The 25,790-nt window shown below is 41.9% G+C and overlaps 1 protein-coding gene across 2 annotated transcripts in view; it reads right to left on the reverse strand.

Annotated features, from left to right (window-relative positions):
* Nucleotides 1-25,790, reverse strand: part of LOC141273233 (putative DBH-like monooxygenase protein 2) — a 90,056-nt gene that overhangs the window by 60,283 nt on the left and 3,983 nt on the right. For both annotated transcript variants that reach the window (XM_073684803.1, XM_073684805.1), the window contains exon 2: nt 1,084-1,230. In XM_073684803.1, coding sequence (XP_073540904.1) covers nt 1,084-1,230 — 147 coding nt within the window. The remainder of the gene's footprint in view (nt 1-1,083; nt 1,231-25,790) is intronic.

The raw sequence follows: 25,790 nt of genomic DNA on the forward strand, positions 1-25,790 counted from the left end.
AGGGAACCCTGAGATCCCACAAGTGAACTAAGACGGGTGAAGGGTTGGCAGCAGAGGGTGCCGGATCCCAAACTGGTAGAGGCTAAACATCCTTAGCCAGGAACCGGATTTCGTGGACAAGTTTTGGCGCGACCCCTCACCATATCCACCAGGAAGGCAAACCACGCATAGGGTCAGGGAAGCCGGGAAAGGTTTCGCCACCAAAAGACCCGAGGGAGCCGGACAAAGGGGGGTCCCTGGTGAGGACGGCCCGTAGGAAGGAATAGAGGGGAGCTTGGGACCACGCTCTGGAACTGCCTGGGAGTTGGCCGAGTCCCGCACCTGGTGGACGCAGCATGGCTCGGGTGGTCACTGCTGGCCGAAGTGACCGGAGCAACACCTGTGAGTAAAAGCCTTGAAACTGCACCACACGTCTCTGAGCTTCCTTGCTGCACCATCACTACCACTATCATCCACATCTGCTGCCCTGAGGCCATACCCCTCCCGTTGGGGGTTATACCATCCACGCTGCACATCCGTACCACCGGCCTCAGCGGTCTGCCCTGCAGCGGCGGCTTCATAGCCGCATTCAACGGGTGGCGTAGTCGAACATTCTAACATCTACTGCTAAGACTGCCGCTCAGTTTGACTCCCTGGGCACGGACCGGGTCACCGCCACGAGACTACTACCCCCATCTGATCCGGCTCCGGGTAAGCCCCCGTGCGCGCGATGCCGCACGACACAGCAGGCCCAGGGGCGCGTCATGTACACAGTGACGTCACCAGCAGAATAGTGAGTGCAGCTCTGGAGTACAATACAGGATGTAACTCAGGATCAGTAATGTAATGTATGTACACAGTGACTGAACCAGCAGAATAGTGAGTGCAGCTCTGGAGTATAATACATGATATAACTCAGGATCAGTAATGTAATGTATGTACACAGTGACTGCACCAGCAGAATAGTGAGTGCAGCTCTGCGGTATATTACATATACATACAATAACTTTATATGTTGATTGTTGTATATGAATAAAAAACTGCAATTTGGGGTTAAATAATAATTATTCTGTTTCATTCCATAAATGCTAAATTTACACTCACCTCAATTTCATTATCATGACGATCACACGTGAACCATTTCCGCCAAACTCTCATGATGGTGTGAGTGTCATTGCGGCTCAGGTTGAGCAGTACATAGTCCTGTAACTTGTCCTTCACCGGTGGCCAGTCACCTTCTATATGAGCATCCTGCATAGGGTTGAATAAGGTAGCAATAATAGTGTTTTAAGGTCATAAACTGAAGGATGGGGGTAAGTAGTCACCCTAAGAAATAAGTTTATGTTGCAGGAAACAGACCACATCACCTCTAACCCCTTCCTGACATTTTCAATTTGTACTCTTTTTTTTTTTTGCTCCTCTTCTTCCAAGGTCCATAACTTTTTTATATTTCTGTAAATATAGCCGTATGAGGACTTGTTTTTTTCTATGAGACTAATTGTACTTTTGAATGACACAGTCCAATACTGTATTTACAACAATATAACTACTATAATACTGCTCCTATGTACAAGAATATAACTACTATAATACTGCTCCTATGTACAAGAATATAACTACTATAATACTGCCCCCTATGTACAAGAATATAACTACTATAATACTGCTCCTATGTACAAGAATATAACTACTATAATACTGCCCCCTATGTACAAGAATATAACTACTATAATACTGCCCCCTATGTACAAGAATATAACTACTATAATACTGCCCCCTATGTACAAGAATATAACTACTATAATACTGCTCCTATGTACAAGAATATAACTACAATACTGCCCCTATGTACAAGAATATAACTACTATAATACTGTATTTACAACAATATAACTACTATAATACTGCTCCTATGTACAAGAATATAACTACTATAATACTGCTCCTATGTACAAGAATATAACTACTATAATACTGCCCCCTATGTACAAGAATATAACTACTATAATACTGCCCCCTATGTACAAGAATATAACTACTATAATACTGCTCCTATGTACAAGAATATAACTACAATACTGCCCCTATGTACAAGAATATAACTACTATAATACTGTATTTACAACAATATAACTACTATAATACTGCTCCTATGTACAAGAATATAACTACTATAATACTGCTCCTATGTACAAGAATATAACTACTATAATACTGCCCCCTATGTACAAGAATATAACTACTATAATACTGCCCCCTATGTACAAGAATATAACTATTATAATACTGCTCCTATGTACAAGAATATAACTACAATACTGCCCCTATGTACAAGAATATAACTACTATAATACTGCCCCTATATACAAGAATATAACTACTATAATACTGTCCCCTATGTACAAGAACATAACTACTATAATACTGCTCCCTATGTACAAGAATATAACTACTATAATACTGCTCCTATGTACAAGAATATAACTACTATAATACTGCCCCTATGTACAAGAATATAACTGCTATAATACTGCCCCCTATGTACAAGAATATAACTACTATAATACTGCTCCTATGTACAAGAATATAACTACTATAATACTGCCCCCATGAATAAGAATATAACTAATATAATAGTGCCCCCTATGTACAAGAATATAACTACTATAATACTGCCCCAATATACAAGAATATAACAAGTATAATGCTGCCCTCTATGTACAGTGGTGGCCAAAAGTATTGACACCCCTGCAATTCTCTCAGATAATACTCAGTTTCTTCCTGAAAATGATTGCAATCACAAATTCTTTGGTCTTATTATCTTCATTTAATTTGTCTTCAATGAAAAAACACAAAAAGAATAGTCCTAAAGCCAAATTGAATATAATTCCACACCAAACCTAAAAAAGGGGGTGGACAATAGTATTGGCACTGTTTGAAAAATCATGTGATGCTTCTCTAATTCGTGTAATTAACAGCACCTGTAACTTACCTGTGGCACCTAACAGGTGTTGGCAATAACTAAATCACACTTGCAGCCAGTTAACATGGATTAAAGTTGACTCAACCTCTGTCCTGTGTCCTTGTGTGTACCACATTGAGCATGGAGAAAAGAAAGAAGACCAAAGAACTGTCTGAGGACTTGAGAAACCAAATTGTGAGGAAGCATGAGCAATCTCAAAGCTACAAGTCCATCTCCAAAGACCTGAATGTTCCTGTGTCTTCCGTGCGCAGTGTCATCAAGAAGTGTAAAGTCCATGGCACTGTGGCTAACCTCCCTAGATGTGGACGGAAAAGAAAAATTGACGAGAGATTTCAGCGCAAGATTGTGCGGATGGTGGATAAAGAACCTCGACTAACATCCAAACAAGTTCAAGCTGCCCTGCAGTCCGAGGGTACAACAGTGTCAACCCGTACTATCCGTCGGCGTCTGAATGAAAGGGGACTGTATGGTAGGATACCCAGGAAGACCCCACTTCTTACCCCGAGACATAAAAAAGCCAGGTTGGAGTTTGCCAAAACTTACCTGAGAAAGCCTAAAACGTTTTGGAAGAATGTTCTCTGGTCAGATGAGACAAAAGTAGAGCTTTTTTGGAAAAAGCATCAACATAGAGTGTACAGGAAAAAAAAAGAGGCATTCAAAGAAAAGAACACGGTCCCTAGAGTCAAACATGGGGGAGGTTCCCTGATGTTTTGGGGTTGCTTTGCTGCCTCTGGCACTGGACTGCTTGACCGTGTGCATGGCATTATGAAGTCTGAAGACTACCAACAAATTTTGCAGCATAATGTAGGGCCCAGTGTGAGAAAGCTGGGTCTCCCTCAGAGGTCATGGGTCTTCCAGCAGGACAATGACCCAAAACACACTTCCAAAAGCACTATAAAATAGCTTGAGAGAAAGCACTGGAGACTTCTAAGGTGGCCAGCAATGAGTCCAGACCTGAATCCCATAGAACACCTGTGGAGAGATCTCAAAATGGCAGTTTGGAGAAGGCACCCTTCAAATATCAGGGACCTGGAGCAGTTTGCCAAAGAAGAATGGTCTACAATTCCAGCAGAGCATTGTAAGAAACTCATTGATGGTTACCGGAAGCGGTTGTTCGCAGTTATTTTGGCTAAAGGTTGTGCAACCAAGTATTAGGCTGAGGGTGCTAATACTTTTGTCTGGCCCATTTTTGGAGTTTTGTGTGAAATGATCAATGATTTGATTTTTTGTTTTATTCTCTTTTGTGTTTTTTCCTTGCAAGCAAATTAAATGAAGATAATAAGACCAAAGAATTTGTGATCGCAATCATTTTCAGGAAGAAACTGAGTATTATCTGACAGAATTGCAGGGTTGCCAATACTTTTGGCCACCACTGTACAAAAATATAACTACTATAATACTGCTTCCTATGCAGAAGAATATAACAACTATAATACTGCTCCTATGTACAATACTATAACTACTATAATACATCTCTTTGTATACAAGAATATAACTACTATAATACTGCTCCCTATGTACAAGAATATAACTACTATAATACTGCTCCTATGTACAAGAATATAACTACAATACTGCCCCTATGTACAAGAATATAACTACTATAATACTGCCCCTATATACAAGAATATAACTACTATAATACTGTCCCCTATGTACAAAAATATAACTACTATAATAGTGCCCTCTATGTACAAGAATATAACTACTATAATACTGATCCTGTGTACAAGAATACAACTACTATAATACTGTTCCTATGTACAAGAATATAACTACTATAATACTGCTCCATTTGTACAATAATATAACCACTATAATATTGCTCCCTATGTACAAAAATATAACTACTATAATACTGCCCTCTATTTACAAGAATATAACTACTATAATACTTCCCCCTATGTACAAGAATATAACTACTATATTACTGCTCCTATATACAAGAATATAACTACTATAATACTGCTCCTATATACAAGAATATAACTACTATAATACTGCTCCTATGTACAAGAATATAACTACTATAATACTGCTCCTATGTACAAGAATATAACTACTATTATACTGCTCCATTTGTACAAGAATATAACCACAATAATACTGCTCCCTATGTACACAAATATAACTACTATAATACTGCCCTCTATTTACAAGAATATAACTACTATAATACTGCCCCCTATGTACAAGAATATAACTACTATATTACTGCTCCTATATACAAGAATATAACTACTATAATACTGCTCCTATGTACAAGAATATAACTACTATAATACTGCTCCTATGTACAAGAATATAACTACTATAATACTGCTCCTATGTACAAGAATATAACTACTATAATACTGCCTCCTATGTACAAAAATATAACTACTATAATACTGCCTCCTATGTACAAGAATTTAACTACTATAATACTGCTCCTATGCACAAGAATATAACTACTATAATACTGCTCCTATGTACAAGAATATAACTACTATAATACTGCCTCCTATGTACAAGAATATAACTACTATAATACTGCCTCCTATGTACAAGAATATAACTACTATAATACTGCCCCCATGTATAAGAATATAACTAATATAATAGTGCCCCCTATGTACAAGAATATAACAGGACAATGACCCAAAACACACTTCCAAAGGCACTATAAAATGGTTTGAGAGAAAGCACTGGAGACTTCTAAGGTGGCCAGCAATGAGTCCAGACCTGAATCCCATAGAACACCTGTGGAGAGATCTCAAAATGGCAGTTTGGAGAAGGCACCCTTCAAATATCAGGGACCTGGAGCAGTTTGTCAAAGAAGAATGGTCTACAATTCCAGGAGAGCATTGTAAGAAACTCATTGATGGTTACCGGAAGCGGTTGTTCGCAGTTATTTTGGCTAAAGGTTGTGCAAACAAGTATTAGGCTGAGGGTGCTAATACTTTTGTCTGGCCCATTTTTGGAGTTTTGTGTGAAATGATCAATGATTTGATTTTTTGTTTCATTCTCTTTTGTGTTTTTTCCTTGCAAGCAAATTAAATGAAGATAATAATACCAAAGAATTTGTGATCGCAATCATTTTCAGGAAGAAACTGAGTATTATCTGACAGAATTGCAGGGGTGCCAATACTTTTGGCCACCACTGTACAAGAATATAACTACTATATTACTGCTACCTATGTGCAAAAATATAACTACTATAATACTGCCTCCTATGCACAAGAATATAACTACTATAATACTGCTCCTATGTACAATACTATAACTACTATAATACATCTCTTTGTATACAAGAATATAACTACTATAATACTGCTCCCTATGTACAAGAATATAACTACTATAATACTGCCCCCATGTAGAAGAATATAACTACTATAATACTGCCCTCATATACAAGAATATAACTACAATACTGCCCCTATGTACAAGAATATAACCACTATAATACTGCTCCTATGTGCAAGAATATAACTACTATAATACTGCTCCTATGTACAAGAATATAACTACAATACTGCCACTATGTACAAGAATATATCTACTATAATACTGCTCCTATATACAAGAATATAACTACTATAATACTGCCCCTATGTACAAGAATATAACTACTATAATACTGCCCCTATGTACAAGAATATAACTACTATAATACTGCCCCTATGTACAAGAATATAACTACTATAATACTGCCACTATGTACAAGAATATAACTATAATACTGCCCTTATGTACAAGAATATAACTACTATAATACCGCCCCTACGTACAAGAATGTAAATACTATAATACTGCCTCCTATGCACAAAAATATAACTACTATAATACTTCCCCTATGTACAAGAATATAACTACTATAATACTGCCCGTATATACAGGAATATAACTACTATAATACTGCCCCCTATGTACAAGAACATAACTACTATAATACTGCCCTCTATGTACAAGAATAGAACTACTATAATATTGCCCTTATTTGCAGGAATATAACTACTATAATACTGCCCCCTATGTGCAAGAATATAACTACCATAATACTGCCCTCTATTTAAAACAATATAACTACTATAATACTGCTTCTATGTACAAGAATATAACTTCTATAATACTGCTCCTATATACAAGAATATAGTTCAGACCTTCAGGTTTTTACTGCTCCCATGTATAAGAATAAAACTACTATAATACTGCCCGTATATACAGGAATATAACTACTATAATACTGCCCCATATGTACAAGAACATAACTACTATAATACTGCTCCTATGTACAAGAATATAAATACTATAATACTGCTCCTATGTACAAGAATATAACTTCTATAATACTGCTCCTATGTACAAGAATATAACTACTATAATACTGCTCCTATGTACAAGAATATAACTACAATACTGCCACTATGTACAAGAATATATCTACTATAATACTGCTCCTATGTACAAGAATATAACTACTATAATACTGCCCCCTATGTACAAGAATATAACTACTATAATACTGCTCCTATGTACAAGAATATAACTACTATAATACTGCTCCTATATACAAGAATATAACTACTATAATACTGCCCCTATGTACAAGAATATAACTAATATAATACTGCTCTATGTACAAGAATATAACTACTATAATACCGCCCCTATGTACAAGAATGTAACTACTATAATACTGCCTCCTATGCACAAAAATATAACTACTATAATACTGCCCCTATGTACAAGAATATAACTACTATAATACTGCCCGTATATACAGGAATATAGCTACTATAATACTGCCCCCTATGTACAAGAACATAACTACTATAAAACTGCCCTCTATGTACAAGAATAGAACTACTATAATGCTGCCCCTATTTGCAGGAATATAACTACTATAATACTGCCCCCTATGTGCAAAAATATAACTACCATAATACTGCCCTCTATTTAAAACAATATAACTACTATAATTCTCCTTCTATGTACAAGAAAATAACTTCTATAATACTGCTCCTATATACAAGAATATAGTTCAGACCTTCAGGTTTTTACTGCTCCCATGTATAAGAATATAACTACTATAATACTGCCCGTATATACAGGAATATAACTACTATAATACTGCCCCCTATGTACAAGAACATAACTACTATAATACTGATCCTATGTACAAGAATATAAATACTATAATAATACTCCTATATACAAGAATATAACTACTATAATACTGCTCCTATATACAAGAATATAACTACTATAATACTGCCCCTATGTACAAGAAAGAACTACTATAATACTGCCCCCATTTGCAGGAATATAACTACTATAATACTACCCCCTATGTGCAAGAATATAACTACTATAATACTGCTCCTATGTACAAGAATATAACTATTATAATACTGCCTCCTATGTACAAGAATATAACTACTATAATACTGCCCCTATATACAAGAATATACAGTTATATGAAAAAGTTTGGGCACCCCTATGAATCTTAAGCTTAATGTTTTATAAAAATTGATGTTTTTGCAACAGCTATTTCAGTTTGATATATGTAATAACTGTTGGACACAGTAATGTTTCTGCCTTGAAATGAGGTTTATTGTACTAACAGTAAATGTGCAATCTGCATTCAAACAAAATTTGTCAGGTGCATAAGTATGGGCACCCTTATCATTTTATTGTTTTAAATACTCCTACCTACTTTTTACTGACTTACTAAAGCACTTTTTTGGTTTTGTAACCTCATTGAGCTTTGAACTTCATAGCCAGGTGTATGCAATCATGAGAAAAGCTACTTAAAGTGGCCACTTGCAAGTTGTTCTCCTGTTTGAATCTCCTCTGAAGAGTGGCATCATGGGCTCCTCAAAACAACTGTCAAATGATCTGAAAACAAAGATTATTCAACATAGTTGTTCACGGAAAGCATACAAAAAGCTGTCTCAGTGATTTAACCTGTCAGTTTCCACTGTGAGGAACATAGTAAGGAAATGGAAGAACACAGGGACATTTCTTGTTACGGCCAGAAGTGGCAGGCCAAGAAAAACATCAGAAAGGCAGAGAAGAAGAATGGTGATATCAGTCAAGGACAATTCTCAGACCGCCTCCAGAGAGCTGCAGCATCAACTTGCTGCAGATGGTGTCACTGTGCATCGGTCAACTATACAACGCACTTTGCACAAGGAGAAGCTGTATGGGAGAGTGATGCAAAAGAAGCCATTTCTGCAAGCACGCCACAAACAGAGTCGGCTGAGGTATGCAAAAGCACATTTGGAGAAGCCAATTTCTTGTTGGAAGAAGGTCCTGTGGACTGATGAAACCAAGATTGAGTTGTTTGGTCATACAAAAAGGCGTTATGCATGGTGGCAAAAAAACACAGCATTCCAAGAAAAACACTTGCTACCCACAGTAAAATTTGGTGGCGGTTCCATCATGCTTTGGGGCTGTGTGGCCAATGCCGGCACCGGGAATCTTGTTAAAGTTGAGGGACGCATGGATTCCACTCAGTATCAGCAGATTCTTGACAATAATGTTCAAGAATCAGTGACAAAGTTGAAGTTACGCTGGGGATGGATCTTTTAGCAAGACAATGATCCAAAACACCGCTCCAAATCTACTCAGGCATTCATGCAGAGGAACAATTACAATGTTCTGGAATGGCTATCCCAGTCCCCAGACCTGAATATCATTGAACATCTGTGGGATCATTTGAAGAGGGCTGTCCATGCTCGGCGATCATCAAACTTAACTGAACTGGAATTGTTTTGTAAAGAGGAATGGTCAAAAATACCTTCATACAGGATCCAGGAAATCATTAAAAGCTACAGGAAGCGACTAGAGGCTGTTATTTTTGCAAAAGGAGGATCTACTAAATATTAATGTCACTTTTCTGGTGAGGTGCCCATACTTATGCACCTGTCAAATTTTGTTTGAATGCAGATTGCACATTTTCTGTTAGTACAATAAACCTCATTTCAAGGCAGAAACATTACTGTGTCCAACAGTTATTACTAGTGTTGAGAATTCCGATACTGAAATATCGGATATCGGCCGATATTCGCGGTATCGGGATTCCGATACTTAATTCCGATACTTTTACAATATCGAATACCGGAATAGGAAGTTCCCATAATGCCTGCGCTTTGCAGTGTCTCTGAAGGATGACAAGCTGGATGGCAGCGCTCAGCTGCGATCCAGCCTGTCATCAGAATGCCATCCCAGCGTGGGAGAATTCTCCTGATTGTTTAAAAGCCGGCGCGCGGTAAAAAGCCGCCGGCTTTTAAACAATCACACAGCCCCATACTGCTTCCCGGCAGCCTCCCACCCCGATCCTCCACTCCCCTCGCCACCTCCCATCCTGATCGTAAGTTAGGACCGGGCGGGGAGCGCAGCACCAAGGAGCGGGGAGCGAAGGACCCGGGCGGGGAAGCCGGCAGTGAAAAGACTTCACCGCCGGCTTTCCCGTTCTGTGCTGTGCTTTCCCGCCGGTTATTTCAAATGAACAGCTGAGGTATCAGGTGATGCCGATCAGCTGTTCATTTGAAGTCGCCGCGGTGCCCTCGGAGGGTTCATGTGAGTTCATGCTTGACTGCATGATATCACATGGACTTTCCCACGGCCGCACAGGTCATCCTCACCTCCCAGACCATCAGCCCGTCATGATTGGTGTGTGTGGGTGTCTGTGCGATGTCTGCGGGGTGTCTGTGCGTTGACTGCGGGGGTGTGCGCGGTGTCTGTGCGATGTCTGGGGGTGTGTGCGGTGTCTGTGCGATGTGTGCGGGTGTGCGCGGTGTCTGTGCGATGTGTGCGGGTGTGCGCGGTGTCTGTGCGATGTGTGCGGGTGTGCGCGGTGTCTGTGCGATGTGTGCGCGGTGTCTGTGCGATGTCTGCGGGTGTGTGCGGTGTCTGTGCGATGTGTGCGGGTGTGCGCTGTGTCTGTGGGATGTCTGCCGGTGTGTGCGTGCAGGCAGACATAGGCCGATGTGACACTACTACTCCCATCGGCCTATGTCTGTCCCCCGTCCACTCGTGCCAGCAGGATCAGCTCGATGGGAGCAGTAGTTCCCATCAGCCTGATCCTGCTATTTAAATTTCCCTACTGTGTCCCCAATAAATTTTAAATACATGTCATTGGTGGCCAGTGGTTACCTACAATAAATTAGTTCATACATTACCTGTCCCCGCCGATCGCCACCTAAAATAAAGTAAAAAATAAAAAACTACACCTATACTCACCTAGACACCTAATTCCCCGAAGCCATCGATCTCCTGTAATATAATATAAAATAATAAACCACAACCTTATCCTTACCCCTCCGTAGTAGTCCACGAGTGTCCCACGATGATCTCCAGTTCAGAGCAGCCACATAGAATGTGACCGCTCTAAACCGCTGCCGCCGCTAGAATGACGGGGCCGTAAAGCAGCCCCGTCATTGTATAAGCGGGTTCGCCGGAGTTCAGGCAGCGCTGCTCCGGTCAGCTCCTTTACGGCCCTGCTGTATCGTGAGAAATTCCCACGGTACAGCACTGCCGTAAAGGAGGTCTCCGGAGCTGCGCTGCCTGAATGCACTCCGGTGACCTCAGTCAGGGGCTCCCGCTGCCAGGAGCGGACGTGTTCCCGGCAGCGTGAGCTTACAGCAGCCATGCACAGCTGTCACCATCTCCAGATGTGACAGCTGTGCATGGGAGATCAGCGCAGGTACGTGGACAGGTAACTATTTTTTTTTTTTTAGTAAACTAAGAATTAAATAAAATGGTGTGTTTTATTTCAAATAAATTATTTTTTTCTGGGTGTAGTGTGTTTTTTCTTTTTAACACTTTGTAGGTTAGTAATGGGGGTGTCTTATAGATGCCCATCATTACTAACCTGGGCTTCATGGCAGCTGGCGCTGACATGAACCCCAGCCCTATTACCCAACTGCCACCGCACCAGGGCAGCGTGGAAGAGCGAGGCTAAGTGCCAGAGTTGGGGCATCCTATAGAGGCGCCATTTCTGGGGCGGCTGACGGCTGGTGTTTCTAGCCTGGGAGGGGGCCAATATTCATGGCACCCTTCCTGGGCTATTAATATCAGCCCCCAGCTGTCTGCCTAGCCTTTGCTAGCTATTAAAATAGGGGGGACCCCACGTCATTTTTTTTGGGGGTCCCCCATTTTAATAGCTAGTAAAGGCTAGGTATTCAGCTGGGGGCTGATATTAGTAGTCTGGGAAGCTCCGTGGGTATTACCCCCTTCCCAGGCTTCAAACATCTGCCCCAGCCGTCTGCTTAACCTCCGCTAGAGACTAAAATTATGGGGGATCCCACGCCAATTTTTTTTTTAAATAAATCCTTTATTTTAACACTAAATGACATTTGAGGAGTTAATAAAGATGCAGTCCCTAAATTATTATTTATTTTTTAATTAATTTTTACCAAAAATGTTGACGTGGGCTTTGCTATATTTTTGTATGCCAGCCAGGTACAGCATCCAGCTTCTATGAACGCGCCATTTTCCGGGGTGGCTGCGGACTGCAATTTGCAGCGGGGGGGGCCCAGAAAGCTTGGGTCTTCCTGCGCTGCAGATTCCATCCCCCAGCTGCCTAGTTGTACCTGGCTGGACACAAAAATAGGGAGAAGCCCCACGTATTTTTTTTTTTAATTATTTCATGAAATTCATGAAATAATTAAGAAAAAAAGGGCTTCCCTATATTGTTGTGTCCGACCAGGTACAAATAGGCAGCTGGTGGTTGGGGGCAGCCCGTTCCTGCCTGCTGTACCTGGCTGGACACAAATATAGTGCGAAGCCCCACGTCAATTTTTTTTTAATTATTTCAGGAAATTCATGAAATAATTAAAAAAAAATTGATGTGGGGCTTCGCCCTATATTTGCCCCCAAATATAGGGCTGCCCCCAACTACCAGCTGCCTATTTGTACCTGGCCGGACACAACAATATAGGGAAGCCCTTTTTTTAAAAAATTATTTCATGAAATAATTAAAAAAAAATTGACGTGGGGCTTCGCACTATATTTGGGTCCAGCCAGGTACAGCAGACAGGAACGGGCTGCCCCCAACCACCAGCTGCCTATTTGTACCTGGCCGGACACAACAATATAGGGAAGCCCTTTTTTTCTTAATTATTTCATGAATTTCATGAAATAATTTAAAAAAAAAATACGTGAAGCTTCGCCCTATTTTTGTGTCCAGCCAGGTACAACTAGGCAGCTGGGGGCTGGAATCCGCAGCGCAGGGAGGCCCAAGCTTTCTGGGCCCCACCCGCTGCAAATTGCAGTCCGCAGCCGCCCCGGAAAATGGCGCGTTCATAGAAGCGCCATCTTCTGGCGCTGTACCCAACTCATCCAGGGCCCTGGTGCGGTGGCTCACTGGGTAATAAAGGGGTTAAGGCCAGCTTGGCATTATCAGCTGGCCCTAAGCCCGAAATTCATGGGGTCACGCCAATATTAGACATGACCACCATGAATTTCTAGTAAAGTATTTAAAAAAAACACAACACCCAGAATAAAGTCCTTTAACTGAAATAAACACACAATTCTTTATTGTTCTAAATTAAACCATACTTACCATCACGCCCATTCCAGCTGAAGCCAACGATCTCCTGCAATAAAAGAAAAATAATAAAGCAACATCATCCTTACCTTTCCATGGTTCCCAGGACAGCTTCAGCTCTGCTACATCGAGATGACAGGCTGGACCGCAGCAGAATGCTTCCATCCAGCCTGTCATCCCGCAGACACTGAGAAGCGCAGGCTTGCTTGCGCTCCTCAGTGTCTATCTGTGACGGCATCCAGATGAGCCGAGGTCATGTCCAATGAACTCGGCTCACCTCATGCACGTCACTGACAGCGTGGGAAAATTCTCCTGCACTCAGCGCTTCAGCGTAAGAATTCTCCCACGCTGTCAGTGACGTGCATGAGGTGAGCTGAGTTCATTGGACATGACCTCACCTCATGCACGTCACTGACAGCATGGGAAAATTCTCACGCTGAAGCGCTGAGTGCAGGAGAATTTTCCCACGCTGTCAGTGACGTGCATGAGGTGAGCTGAGTTCAATTTCGGCTCATCTGGATGCCGTCACAGCCTGACACTGAGGAGCGCAAGCATGCCTGCGCTTCTCAGTGTCCGCGGGATGACAAGCTGGATGGCAGCGTTCTGCTGCGGTCCAGCCTGTCATCTCGATGTAGCAGAGCTGGAGCCATCGTGGGAACCATGGAAAGGTAAGGATGAGGTTGCTTTATTATTTTTCTTTTATTGCAGGAGATCGTTGGCTTCAGCTGGAATGGGCGTGATGGTAAGTATGGTTTAATTTAGAACAATAAAGAATTGTGTGTTTATTTCAATTAAAGGACTTTATTCTGGGTGTTTGTGTTTTTTTTTAACTTTGACTATGGGGTTAGTAATGGGGGTGTTTTATAGATGCCTCTCCATTACTAACCTGGGCTTGATGTCAGCTGGCATTATAAGCTGACATCAACCTCAGCCCTATTACCCCACTGCCACCGCTACAGGGCAGTGGGAAGAGCGAGGTTAAGTGCCAGAATTGGCGCATCCTATGGATATCCGATACTTTTTGAGTATCGGTCCGATCCAATCCGATACGATATTTCCTGATATCGGAAGGTATCGCTCAACACTAGTTATTACATATATCAAACTGCAATAGCTGTTGCAAAAACACCAATTTTTATAAAACATTAAGCTGAAGATTAATAGGGGTGCCCAAACTTTTTCATATAACTGTAACTACTATAATACTGCTCCTATGTACAAGAATATAACTACTATAATACTGCCCCCTATGTACAGGAATATAACTACTATAATACTGCCCCCTATGTACAAGAATATAACTACTATAATACTGCCCCTATATACAAGAATATAACTACTATAATACTGCTCCTATGTACAAGAATATAACTACTATAATACTGCCCCCTATGTACAGGAATATAACTACTATAATACTGTCCCCTATGTACAAAAATATAACTACTATAATACTGCTCCCATGTATAAGAATATAACTACTATAATACTGCCCCTATGTACAAAAATATAACTAATATAATACTACCCTCTATTTACAAGAATATAACTACTATAATACTGCTCCTATATAGAAGAATATAACTACTATAATACTGCCCCTATATGCAGAAATATAACTACTATAATACTGCCCCCTATGTACAAGAATATAACTACTATAATACTGCTCCTATGTACAAGAATATAACTACTATAATACTGCCCCTATGTACAAGAATATAACTACTATAATACTGCTCCTATGTACAAGAATATAACTACTATAATACTGCCCCCTATGTACAAGAATATAACTACTATAATACTGTTCCTATGTACAAGAATATAACTACTATAATACTGCCCCTATGTACAAGACTATAACTACTACACTGCTCAAAAAAATAAAGGGAACACTTAAACAACACGATGTAACTCCAAATCAATAACGCTTCTGTAAAATCTACCTGTCCACTTAGGAAGCAACACTGATTGTGAATCAATTTCTCCTGCTGTTGTGCAAATAGAACAGACAACTGGAAGAAAGGAATGGCATTTAGCAAGATACCCCCTATAAAGGAATCGTTCTGCTGGTGGTGACCACAGACAATTTCTCTGTTCTCATCCTTTTTGGCTGTCGTTTTGGTCACTTTTTCATTTTGCCATTGCTCTCACCCCTAGAGGTACAGAAGCATGAGGCGGTGTCTACAGTAGAACCCACAGAAGTTGCTCAGGTAGTGCAGTTCATCCAGGATGGCACATCAGTGCGAGCTGTGGCAAAAAGGGTAGCTGTGTGTGTCAGCACAGTGTCCAGAACATGGAGCAGATACCTGGAGATGTGGAGGGAGCCATAGGAGGACAACAACCCAGCAGCAGGACCGCTATCTCCACCTTTGTGCAAAGAGGAACAGGAGGAGCACTGCCAGAGCCCTGCAAAATGACCTCCAGCAGGCCACAAATGTGCATGTGTCTGCACAAACGGTTAGAAACCGACACCGTGAGGGTGGTATGAGGGCCCGACGTCCACAGATGGGGGTTGTGCTCACAGCCCAACACCGTGCAGGACCCTTGGCATTTGCCACAGAACACCAGGATTGGCAAAGTCGCCACTGGCGCCCTGTGCTCTTCACAGATGAAAGCAGGTTCACACTGAGCACATGTGACAGATGTGATAGAGTCTGGAGACGCCGTGGAGAGCGATCTGCTGCCTGCAACATCCTTCAGCATGACCGGTTTGGCAGTGGGTGAGTAATGGTGTGGGGTGGCATTTCTTTGGAGGGCCGCACAGCCCTCCATGTGCTCGCCAGAGGTAGCCTGACTGCCATTAGGTACCGAGATGAGATCCTCAGACCCCTTGTGAGACCATATGCTGGTGCGGTTGGCCCTGGGTTCCTCCTAATGCAGGACAATGCCAGACCTCATGTGGCTGGAGTGTGTCAGCAGTTCCTGCAAGATGAAGGCATTGAAGCTATGGACTGGCCCGGCCGTTCCCCAGACCTGAATCCGACTGAGCACATCTGGGACATCATGTCTCGCTCCATCCACCAACGTCACGTTGCACCACAGACTGCCCAGTAGTTGGCGGATGTTTTAGTTCAGGTCTGGGAGGAGATCCCACAGGAGACCATCCGCAACCTCATCAGGAGCATGCCCAGGCGTTGTAGGGAGGTCATACAGGCACGTGGAGGCCACACACAATACTCAGCCTCATCAGGAGCATGCCCAGGCGTTGTAAGGAGGTCATACAGGCACGTGGAGGCCGCACACAATACTGAGCCTCATTTTGACTTGTTTTAAGGACATTACATCAAAGTTGGATCAGCCTGTAGTGGGTTTTTGCTCCTATGTACAAGAATATAACTACTATAATACTGTTCCTATGTACAAGAATATAACTACTATAATACTGCTACTATGTACAAGAATATAACTACTATAATACTGCCCCCTATGTACAAGAATATAACTACTATAATACTGCCCCTATGTACAAGAATATAACTACTATAATACTGCTCCTATGTACAAGAATATAACTACTATAATACTGCCCCTATGAACAAGAATATAACTACTATAATACTGCTCCTATGTACAAGAATATAACTACTATAATACTGCTACTATGTACAAGAATATAACTACTATAATACTGCCCCCTATGTACAAGAATATAACTACTATAATACTGCCCCTATGTACAAGAATATAACTACTATAATACTGCTCCTATGTACAAGAATATAACTACTATAATACTGCCCCCTATGAACAAGAATATAACTACTATAATACTGCCCCCTATGTACAAGAATATAACTACTATAATACTGCTCCTATGTACAAAATTATAACTACTATAATACTGCCCCTATCTACAAGAATATAACTACTATAATACTGCTCCTATGTACAAGAATATAACTACTATAATACTGCCCCTATGTACAAGAATATAACTACTATAATACTGCTCCTATGTACAAGAATATAACTACTATAATACTTCTACTATGTACAAGAATATAACTACTATAATACTGCCCCCTATGTACAAGAATATAACTACTATAATACTGCCCCTATGTACAAGAATATAACTACTATAATACTGCTCCTATGTACAAGAATATAACTACTATAATACTGCCCCTATGTACAAGAATATAACTACTATAATACTGCTCCTATGTACAAAAATAGAACTACTATAATACTGCTCCTATGTACAAAATTATAACTACTATAATACTGCTCCTATGTACAAGAATATAACTACTATAATACTGCCCCCTATATACAAGAATATATCTTCTATAATACTGCTCCTATATACAAAAATATAACTACTATAGTACTGCCCCCTATGTAGAAGAATATAACTACTATAATACTGCTCCTATGTACAAGAATATAACTACTATAATACTGCCTCTATGTACAAGAATATAACTACTATAATACTGCTCCTATGTACAAGAATATAACTACTATAATACTGATTTGATCAGATACTTTTTTACTATAATATCCTGTGTAGCTGTAGATAAATATCAGTTTTTTAAGTTATCCCATCGTCAGTTAATGTTTATTACTAATTAGAGATGAGCGTTGTTCTACTCGAACTGTTCGCCAATCTCAAATTCGAGCTGTTTTGGGCGGTGTTCGAGCCGGTCGGCGAACACGAACAATTTGAGAAAAATTAGGCTGTTCGAGGTTATGTTCGATAACTGTTCGTGCACCAAAATCATAACTGGATTTTTTCTCAGTAATGATGAAAATTAATGTTAATACGCAGTTTGAGTGTACAGCGGGGCGGGGGGAGGGGCAGGGGATGGATCTCTGCAGGAACAATGAAGATCTCCATTTTTTTTTCTCTTTCCCGCATTTGCAGTGGGGAGGTGCAATCTGTCAGCCTATCAGCAGCGCACACACGGAGCGAAGTGCTTTTTTTCACACAAGCAAGGGCATGTGTGATTGGCAGTGTATGTCACATGTCCTTGCCCTATAAGACCAAGCCATTTTCCCCGTCGCCACCATTTTCTCACTGCTGCAGCTGCGTGTTAGACGGCACCGCTGTTGCTGTGTGCGCTATACCTTGTTAATTTCAAGCCAATTTTCGCACAAATCTACAGATAGCTTGGGAGTAGGGAATAGTTGTGATTGCAGTCCTTTTAAGGACTAGGTTACAGCATTTCCTACGACTTTTATCAGGCAGGTCTGTGCTCTTAAATAGATAGATTGTGGGAGTAAAGACTAATTGTAATTGGAGTCCTTTTCAGGACTAGGTTACATCAGTTCCTATCAGTTTTTGCCAGGCAGGTCTGTGCCAGTGCTGTGCAAGTTTTTTTCACAGCATTTGGCTGAATCTAGCAAAGCTAATCCTTTTTGGCCTATTGCAGAGTGTGTTAGTCAGTGGAGTAGCCTATCTGTGTTGCAAGATATACCACCTGTGTATAGAATACCAATTTTTTTACTGCACCTAGTGAAGTAAAATCTTTTGGGCATAGCATCATTCTATTAGTCCATCTATACTGACCTCCATCAGGTTGCAAATTAAAAATAATTTTTTTCTGCATCTAGCTCTGAAAAAATATTTGGGCTTCTAGCAGTGTGTGGGACTTGGTCTATTAGTCCATCTATACTGACCTCCATCAGGTAGCAAATTAAAAATAATTTTTTTCTTCATTTATCTCTGAAAAAATATTTGGGCTTCTAGCAGCGTGTGGGACTTGTTCTATTAGTCCATCTATACTGACCTCCATCAGGTTGCAAATTAAAAATAATTTTTTTCTGCATCTAGCTCTGAAAAAATATTTGGGCTTCTAGCAGTGTGTGGGACTTGGTCTATTAGTCCATCTATACTGACCTCCATCAGGTTGCAAATTAAAAATAATTTTTTTCTTCATTTAGCTCTGAAAAAATATTTGGGCTTCTAGCAGTGTGTGGGACTTGTTCTATTAGTCCTTCTATACTGACCTCCAGCAGGTTGCAAATTGAATATAATTTTTATCTGCATCTACAGTACCTCTGAAAAAATATTTGGGCTTCTAGCAGTGTGTGGGACTTGGTCTATTAGTCCATCTATACTGACCTCCATCAGGTAGCAAATTAAAAATAATTTTTTTCTTCATTTATCTCTGAAAAAATATTTGGGCTTCTAGCAGCGTGTGGGACTTGTTCTATTAGTCCATCTATACTGACCTCCATCAGGTTGCAAATTAAAAATAATTTTTTTCTGCATCTAGCTCTGAAAAAATATTTGGGCTTCTAGCAGTGTGTGGGACTTGGTCTATTAGTCCATCTATACTGACCTCCATCAGGTTGCAAATTAAAAATAATTTTTTTCTGCATCTAGCTCTGAAAAAATATTTGGGCTTCTAGCAGTGTGTGGGACTTGGTCTATTAGTCCATCTATACTGACCTCCATCAGGTTGCAAATTAAAAATAATTTTTTTCTTCATTTAGCTCTGAAAAAATATTTGGGCTTCTAGCAGTGTGTGGGACTTGTTCTATTAGTCCTTCTATACTGACCTCCAGCAGGTTGCAAATTGAATATAATTTTTTTCTGCATCTAGCTCTGAAAAAATATTTGGGCTTCTAGCGGTGTGTGGGACTTGGTCTATTAGTCCATCTATACTGACCTCCATCAGGTTGCAAATTAAAAATAATTTTTTTCTGCATCTAGCTCTGAAAAAATATTTGGCCTTCTAGCAGTGTGTGGGACTTGTTCTATTAGTCCATCTATACTGACCTCCATCAGGTTGCAAATTAAAAATATTTTTTTTCTGCATCTAGCTCTGAAAAAATATTTGGGCTTCTAGCAGTGTGTGGGACTTGGTCTATTAGTCCATCTATACTGACCTCCATCAGGTTGCAAATTGAATAAAAAAAATTTCTGCATCTAGCTCTGAAAAAATATTTGGGCTTCTAGCGGTGTGTGGGACTTGGTCTATTAGTCCATCTATACTGACCTCCATCAGGTTGCAAATTAAAAATAATTTTTTTCTGCATCTAGCTCTGAAAAAATATTTGGGCTTCTAGCAGTGTGTGGGACTTGGTCTATTAGTCCATCTATACTGACCTCCATCAGGTTGCAAATTAAAAATAATTTTTTTCTTCATTTAGCTCTGAAAAAATATTTGGGCTTCTAGCAGTGTGTGGGACTTGTTCTATTAGTCCTTCTATACTGACCTCCAGCAGGTTGCAAATTGAATATAATTTTTTTCTGCATCTAGCTCTGAAAAAATATTTGGGCTTCTAGCGGTGTGTGGGACTTGGTCTATTCGTCCATCTATACTGACCTCCATCAGGTTGCAAATTAAAAATAATTTTTTTCTGCATCTAGCTCTGAAAAAATATTTGGCCTTCTAGCAGTGTGTGGGACTTGTTCTATTAGTCCATCTATACTGACCTCCATCAGGTTGCAAATTAAAAATAATTTTTTTCTGCATCTAGCTCTGAAAAAATATTTGGGCTTCTAGCGGTGTGTGGGACTTGGTCTATTAGTCCATCTATACTGACCTCCATCAGGTTGCAAATTAAAAATAATTTTTTTCTGCATCTAACCCAGCCAATAGTTTTGGCCTAATACCACAGTTTGGCCACTCAGCTCTGCTCGGTTACCATCCATTGTTTTTTTGTGCAAACAACTCCAGAGTTGTGAATTAGTTAACCACCAAAATGAGTGGAAAAAGGCCTGCTGCTGGTGGAAAGGGGAATAGGCATGTTGGGAAGGGGAAAAAAGGTTGTGTCCGTGGGGTAGGTGCAGAAGAAAGACCATCTTCCAGCCAAACTAAAATGTCTACTTCTTTTAGCGGACAATGTGATAAGATCCCTTTCTTACGGCCACGCCAATCGCTACAAATTCCAGATGAGGCACAAAAACAGCAGGTGCTTCAACGGATATCAAGTGCTCCTTTAAGTGGGCTCTCCTCCACATCAACTTCAACATCACAAATACTCCAGTCCTCAAAGGTGTCACCCAAATCGCACTTGCTTCCTCACAGCTCCCAAATCTCCAGCTGCCCGTCTGAGTATGAGGTAGAACAGATGGTTGAGTCTGCAGAGCTGTTTACTCATACTATAGCCTGGGAATCAGAGGTCGACTCCAGCGCTTCTGTGAATCCAGACGAGGAAATGATCTGCACTGATGCCCAGAATCTTTATGAGTCGGATCCAGGACCAGACGCAGAAGGTTCTGACCATAATGTAGACCCTCATTCCCAAACTGTAACTCCTGTTGGTGGAGACAATGAGGAAGACGATGATAAGACTCAAATACCTGATTGGAGCGACAACTTTCGTTTTTTGTCAGGGCAGGAACAGGTTGGCTCTGAGGACGACGGGTGTGATAACGCACAGGGTGATGATGATGAGGTCGGAGATCCCACTTACTGTCAACCCACAGTCAGCCAAGAGATGAGGTCAGCAGAGGAGGTGGAGGAAGATGCTAGTGACGACGAGGTCAGGTTGCGCCTTCCTGGACAGAGACGTAGTACTGGAAGCACGTCAACAACTGCATCCTCAAACACAACTCTGCCTCTCACCACAAGTCGTGGTGGCTCTTCAGGTCGCATGGGTGCTAAGCCTTGCATAGCCTGGGCATTTTTTCAGATCGATAAAGATGACCCAACTCGTGTTATCTGTAACATTTGTCAGCAAAAGCTAAGTAGAGGCCAAAAAATACATAGTTTGAGTACTTCATGCATGAACCGGCACATGGACATGAAGCATAAGTTGCAGTGGGAAGCTCAGTGTGCTACAATGCGGCCTAGCCGGCCGGGCCAACCACCGTCTGCCATATCTTGTGCATCCGCGGCCTCTTCATCCTCTGTGACTGGGGGGACAGCAGTCACACCTGTTTTGGGGCGCAGACCTGCCACCTCTTTACCCGCAACAGCCAGCGTGATTGGCAGGTCATCATTTTCTTTGGAGGTGGTAACACCAGCTGGTCTTGAGCGCTGTCCGACATCGATAGCACCACCTTTGGATCAAGGCAACCTAACATGTCCGCCTGCATCTTCCTCACAGACCGGCAGTTTGCCGGGGACACCCTTATCAACCCCGTCTAAGTACAATAGCCAGCCCTCGGTCCCTCAGATGTGGACAAGTAAAAGACCATTTCCTCCTAGCCATGAGAAAGCTAAGAGGTTGAATTTCACCATCTGCAAGCTCTTGGCTACAGAAATGCTGCCTTTCCGCCTGGTGGACACAGAGGATTTTCGAGACCTTATGTCCGTCGCAGTGCCCCAGTACCAGATGCCCAGTCGGCACTACTTCTCAAAGAAAGGTGTGCCTGCGCTCCACCAGCATGTCGCACACAACATCACCGCTTCTTTGAGAAACTCTGTGTGTGACAGGGTGCATTTCACCACAGACACTTGGACGAGTAGGCATGGACAGGGGCGTTACATGTCGCTGACTGGGCACTGGGTAACTATGGTGACAGCAGGACAAGGGGCTGCTGTCCAAGTCTTGCCGTCCCGAGTTGTGCGTCAATCCTCTTTATGTCAAAGTTCCTCCACTGCTTCTGCCTCCTCAACCTCCTCTCGGTCTTCCACCTGCACCCAAAGCCTGTCTGGTCATGCCACAAGCTTTCTAACTGCGCAGAAGGGATCCTGCACACCTCCTTACTATGCTGGCAGTAGGGCTCAACGTCATCAGGCGGTTTTTACATTGAAATGTCTGGGAAATGTGAGTCACACAGCTGAGGAGTTGTGGTCAGCTCTGGAGAACCAATTTCATGAATGGTTGTCTCCACTGGACCTGAAACCAGGGAAGGCCGTGTGCGACAATGCTGCAAACCTGGGTGCGGCCCTTCGCCGGGGCAATGTCACACACGTGCCTTGTATGGCTCACGTGTTGAACCTGGTTGTCCAGCAATTTTTAGCCCACTATCCCAGACTAGATGGCCTTCTGCAGAGGGCACGGTCGCTGTGTGCTCACTTCCGCCGTTCGCATCCCGCAGCTCAGCGACTTACATCTCTACAGAAGTCGTTGGGCCTGCCACTTCACCGGCTAAAATGCGATGTGCCTACCCGGTGGAATTCAACTCTGCACATGTTGCAGCGACTGTGGCAGCACCGACAAGCCCTGGTGCAATACGTTCTGACGTATAGCCTGGGCCAACGAGATTCAGAGGTGGGGCAAATCACGCTGGAGGAGTGGTCTCAGATCAGGGACCTATGCACCCTTCTGCACAGTTTTGAAATGGCGACGAAGATGTTTAGTGCTGACGATGCCATTATCAGCATGACTATTCCGGTGATTTACATGCTGGAGCACATGTTAAACAGAATTCGGAGTCAGGTGGTGGCACAAGAGGAGGTGGAGGAAGTAGAGGAGGAGGAGTTGTATGCGGAAGGGCTAACATCTGCAAGGTCCAGACGGTCGGCAGCACCAAGGCGGCAGGCATGTGAGGGTGGGGGAGATGGTTTTACCAGGGCGCATGGTAGCAGCCAAACTAGTGAGGAAGGTGCAGGAGCCCAGGAAGAAGTGGAGGACGAACTGATGGAAGACTCATCAGATGAGGGAGACCTTGATCACATTTCTGTTGTGCGAGGTTGGGGGGAGAGGACAGAGGAAGGAAGCATGATTGTTACCTCGCCACCAACACAACAGGGACTTAGTGCTCCTGGATGCGCAACACACATGAGTGCCTTCTTGCTGCACTACCTGCAACATGACCCTCGAATTGTGAGAATTAGAAATAATCCTGACTACTGGGTTGCCACACTGTTAGATCCCCGGTACAAAAGTAAATTTGCAGAAATTATTCCTGCCATAGAAAGGGATGCACGCATGCAGGAGTATCAGCAGAGACTGTTGCAGAATCTTACATGTGCTTTTCCACAAAATACCAGTGGTGCACGTAGTGAATCTCACAGTTCCAACTTGCCAACCGTGGGACCGTCAAGTGTTCAGCACTCAAACCGTAACAGAACCACAGTATCTGCTGGTAACATCAATTTTGCGGAATCATTTCACCACTTTTTTAGCCCATCCTTTGCAAGGCCACAGGAGACAAGAAGTCTGACACATAGTCAACGCCTAGAGATGATGGTACAGGAGTATCTCCAAGTAAACATTGAAGCCACGACTGTGTCACTGGACCCTTGCTCTTTTTGGGCTTCCAATCTGGATAAATGGCCGGAGCTAGCCACTTACGCCTTGGAGATCTTGTCATGCCCCGCAGCCAGCGTTCTGTCTGAACGTGTGTTCAGCGCTGCTGGTGGTGTGCTGACAGATAAGCGCACGCGGCTCTCCACTGATAATGTAGACAGACTCACGTTCATAAAGATGAACAAATCATGGATCCGAAACGACTTTTCTACCCCTGTGTCATCCTGGGGAGAGTAAAAGCTTGATGATTGGTTAAAATCACCCTACCAACCGTTTTAAGCTTTCAAATTACTAATCATGTTTATCTGTATCTTGACTGGAAAATAATTTGGGCTTTGTAGCAGTGTGCAGCACTGATCCTATTAGGCCATCTATAATAAGCTTCACCAGATTTAAAATTAAAAATAATTTTTAGCTGCATCTAGCCCGGAAAATAATTTTGGGGCTCCGAGATGCGCAAGACACATAAGTGCCTTCTTGCTGCACTACCTGCAGCATGACCCTCATATTGTCAGAATTCGAAGTAATCATGACTACTGGGTTGCCACACTCTTAGATCCCCCAAACTTTTCGATCAACCTTTTCATTTTAATAAAGACCAAAAAAATGGTCATTTTTGAAATTATAAGCATTAGCAGGTTGTTAGAAACTGAAATCAAACAGTTTTCAACTCAAAACTTTATTCTAGGTGATGTTACATTTTCACATAGGACCCCTTGTTCGAAAGGAGCTTCTGAACTCTCTCGTCCATTGAACTTGTCAGGTTTTGGATGGTTTCTGCTTCAATTGTTTTGCATGAGGACAGAATACCCTCCCAGAGCTGTTGCTTAGATGTGAACTGCCTCCCGCCATCATAGACACTCCTTTTAATGATGCTCCAAAGGTTCTGAATGGGGTAGAGGTCAGGAGAGCATGGGGGTCACACCATAAGTTTGTCCCCTTTTATGCCCATATCAGCCAGAGATGCAGATGTTTTATGTGCAGCATGAGATGGTGCATTATCATGCAGAAAAATGATCTTGCTGTGAAATACACGGTTCTTCTTCTTGAACCATGACAGGAAGTGCTGTTTGAGAAAATCCACATACATTATGGAGTTCATCTTTAGCGCCTTCAGGGATCCTAAAGGGGCCGACAATCTCTCTCCCCATGATTCCAGCCCAAAACATTACTCCACCTCCT

Source organism: Phyllobates terribilis, unplaced genomic scaffold, assembly GCF_046119375.1.
Source record: "Phyllobates terribilis strain yellow unplaced genomic scaffold, ASM4611937v1 Scaffold_5__5_contigs__length_657084704, whole genome shotgun sequence".
Lineage (NCBI taxonomy): Eukaryota > Metazoa > Chordata > Amphibia > Anura > Dendrobatidae > Phyllobates > Phyllobates terribilis.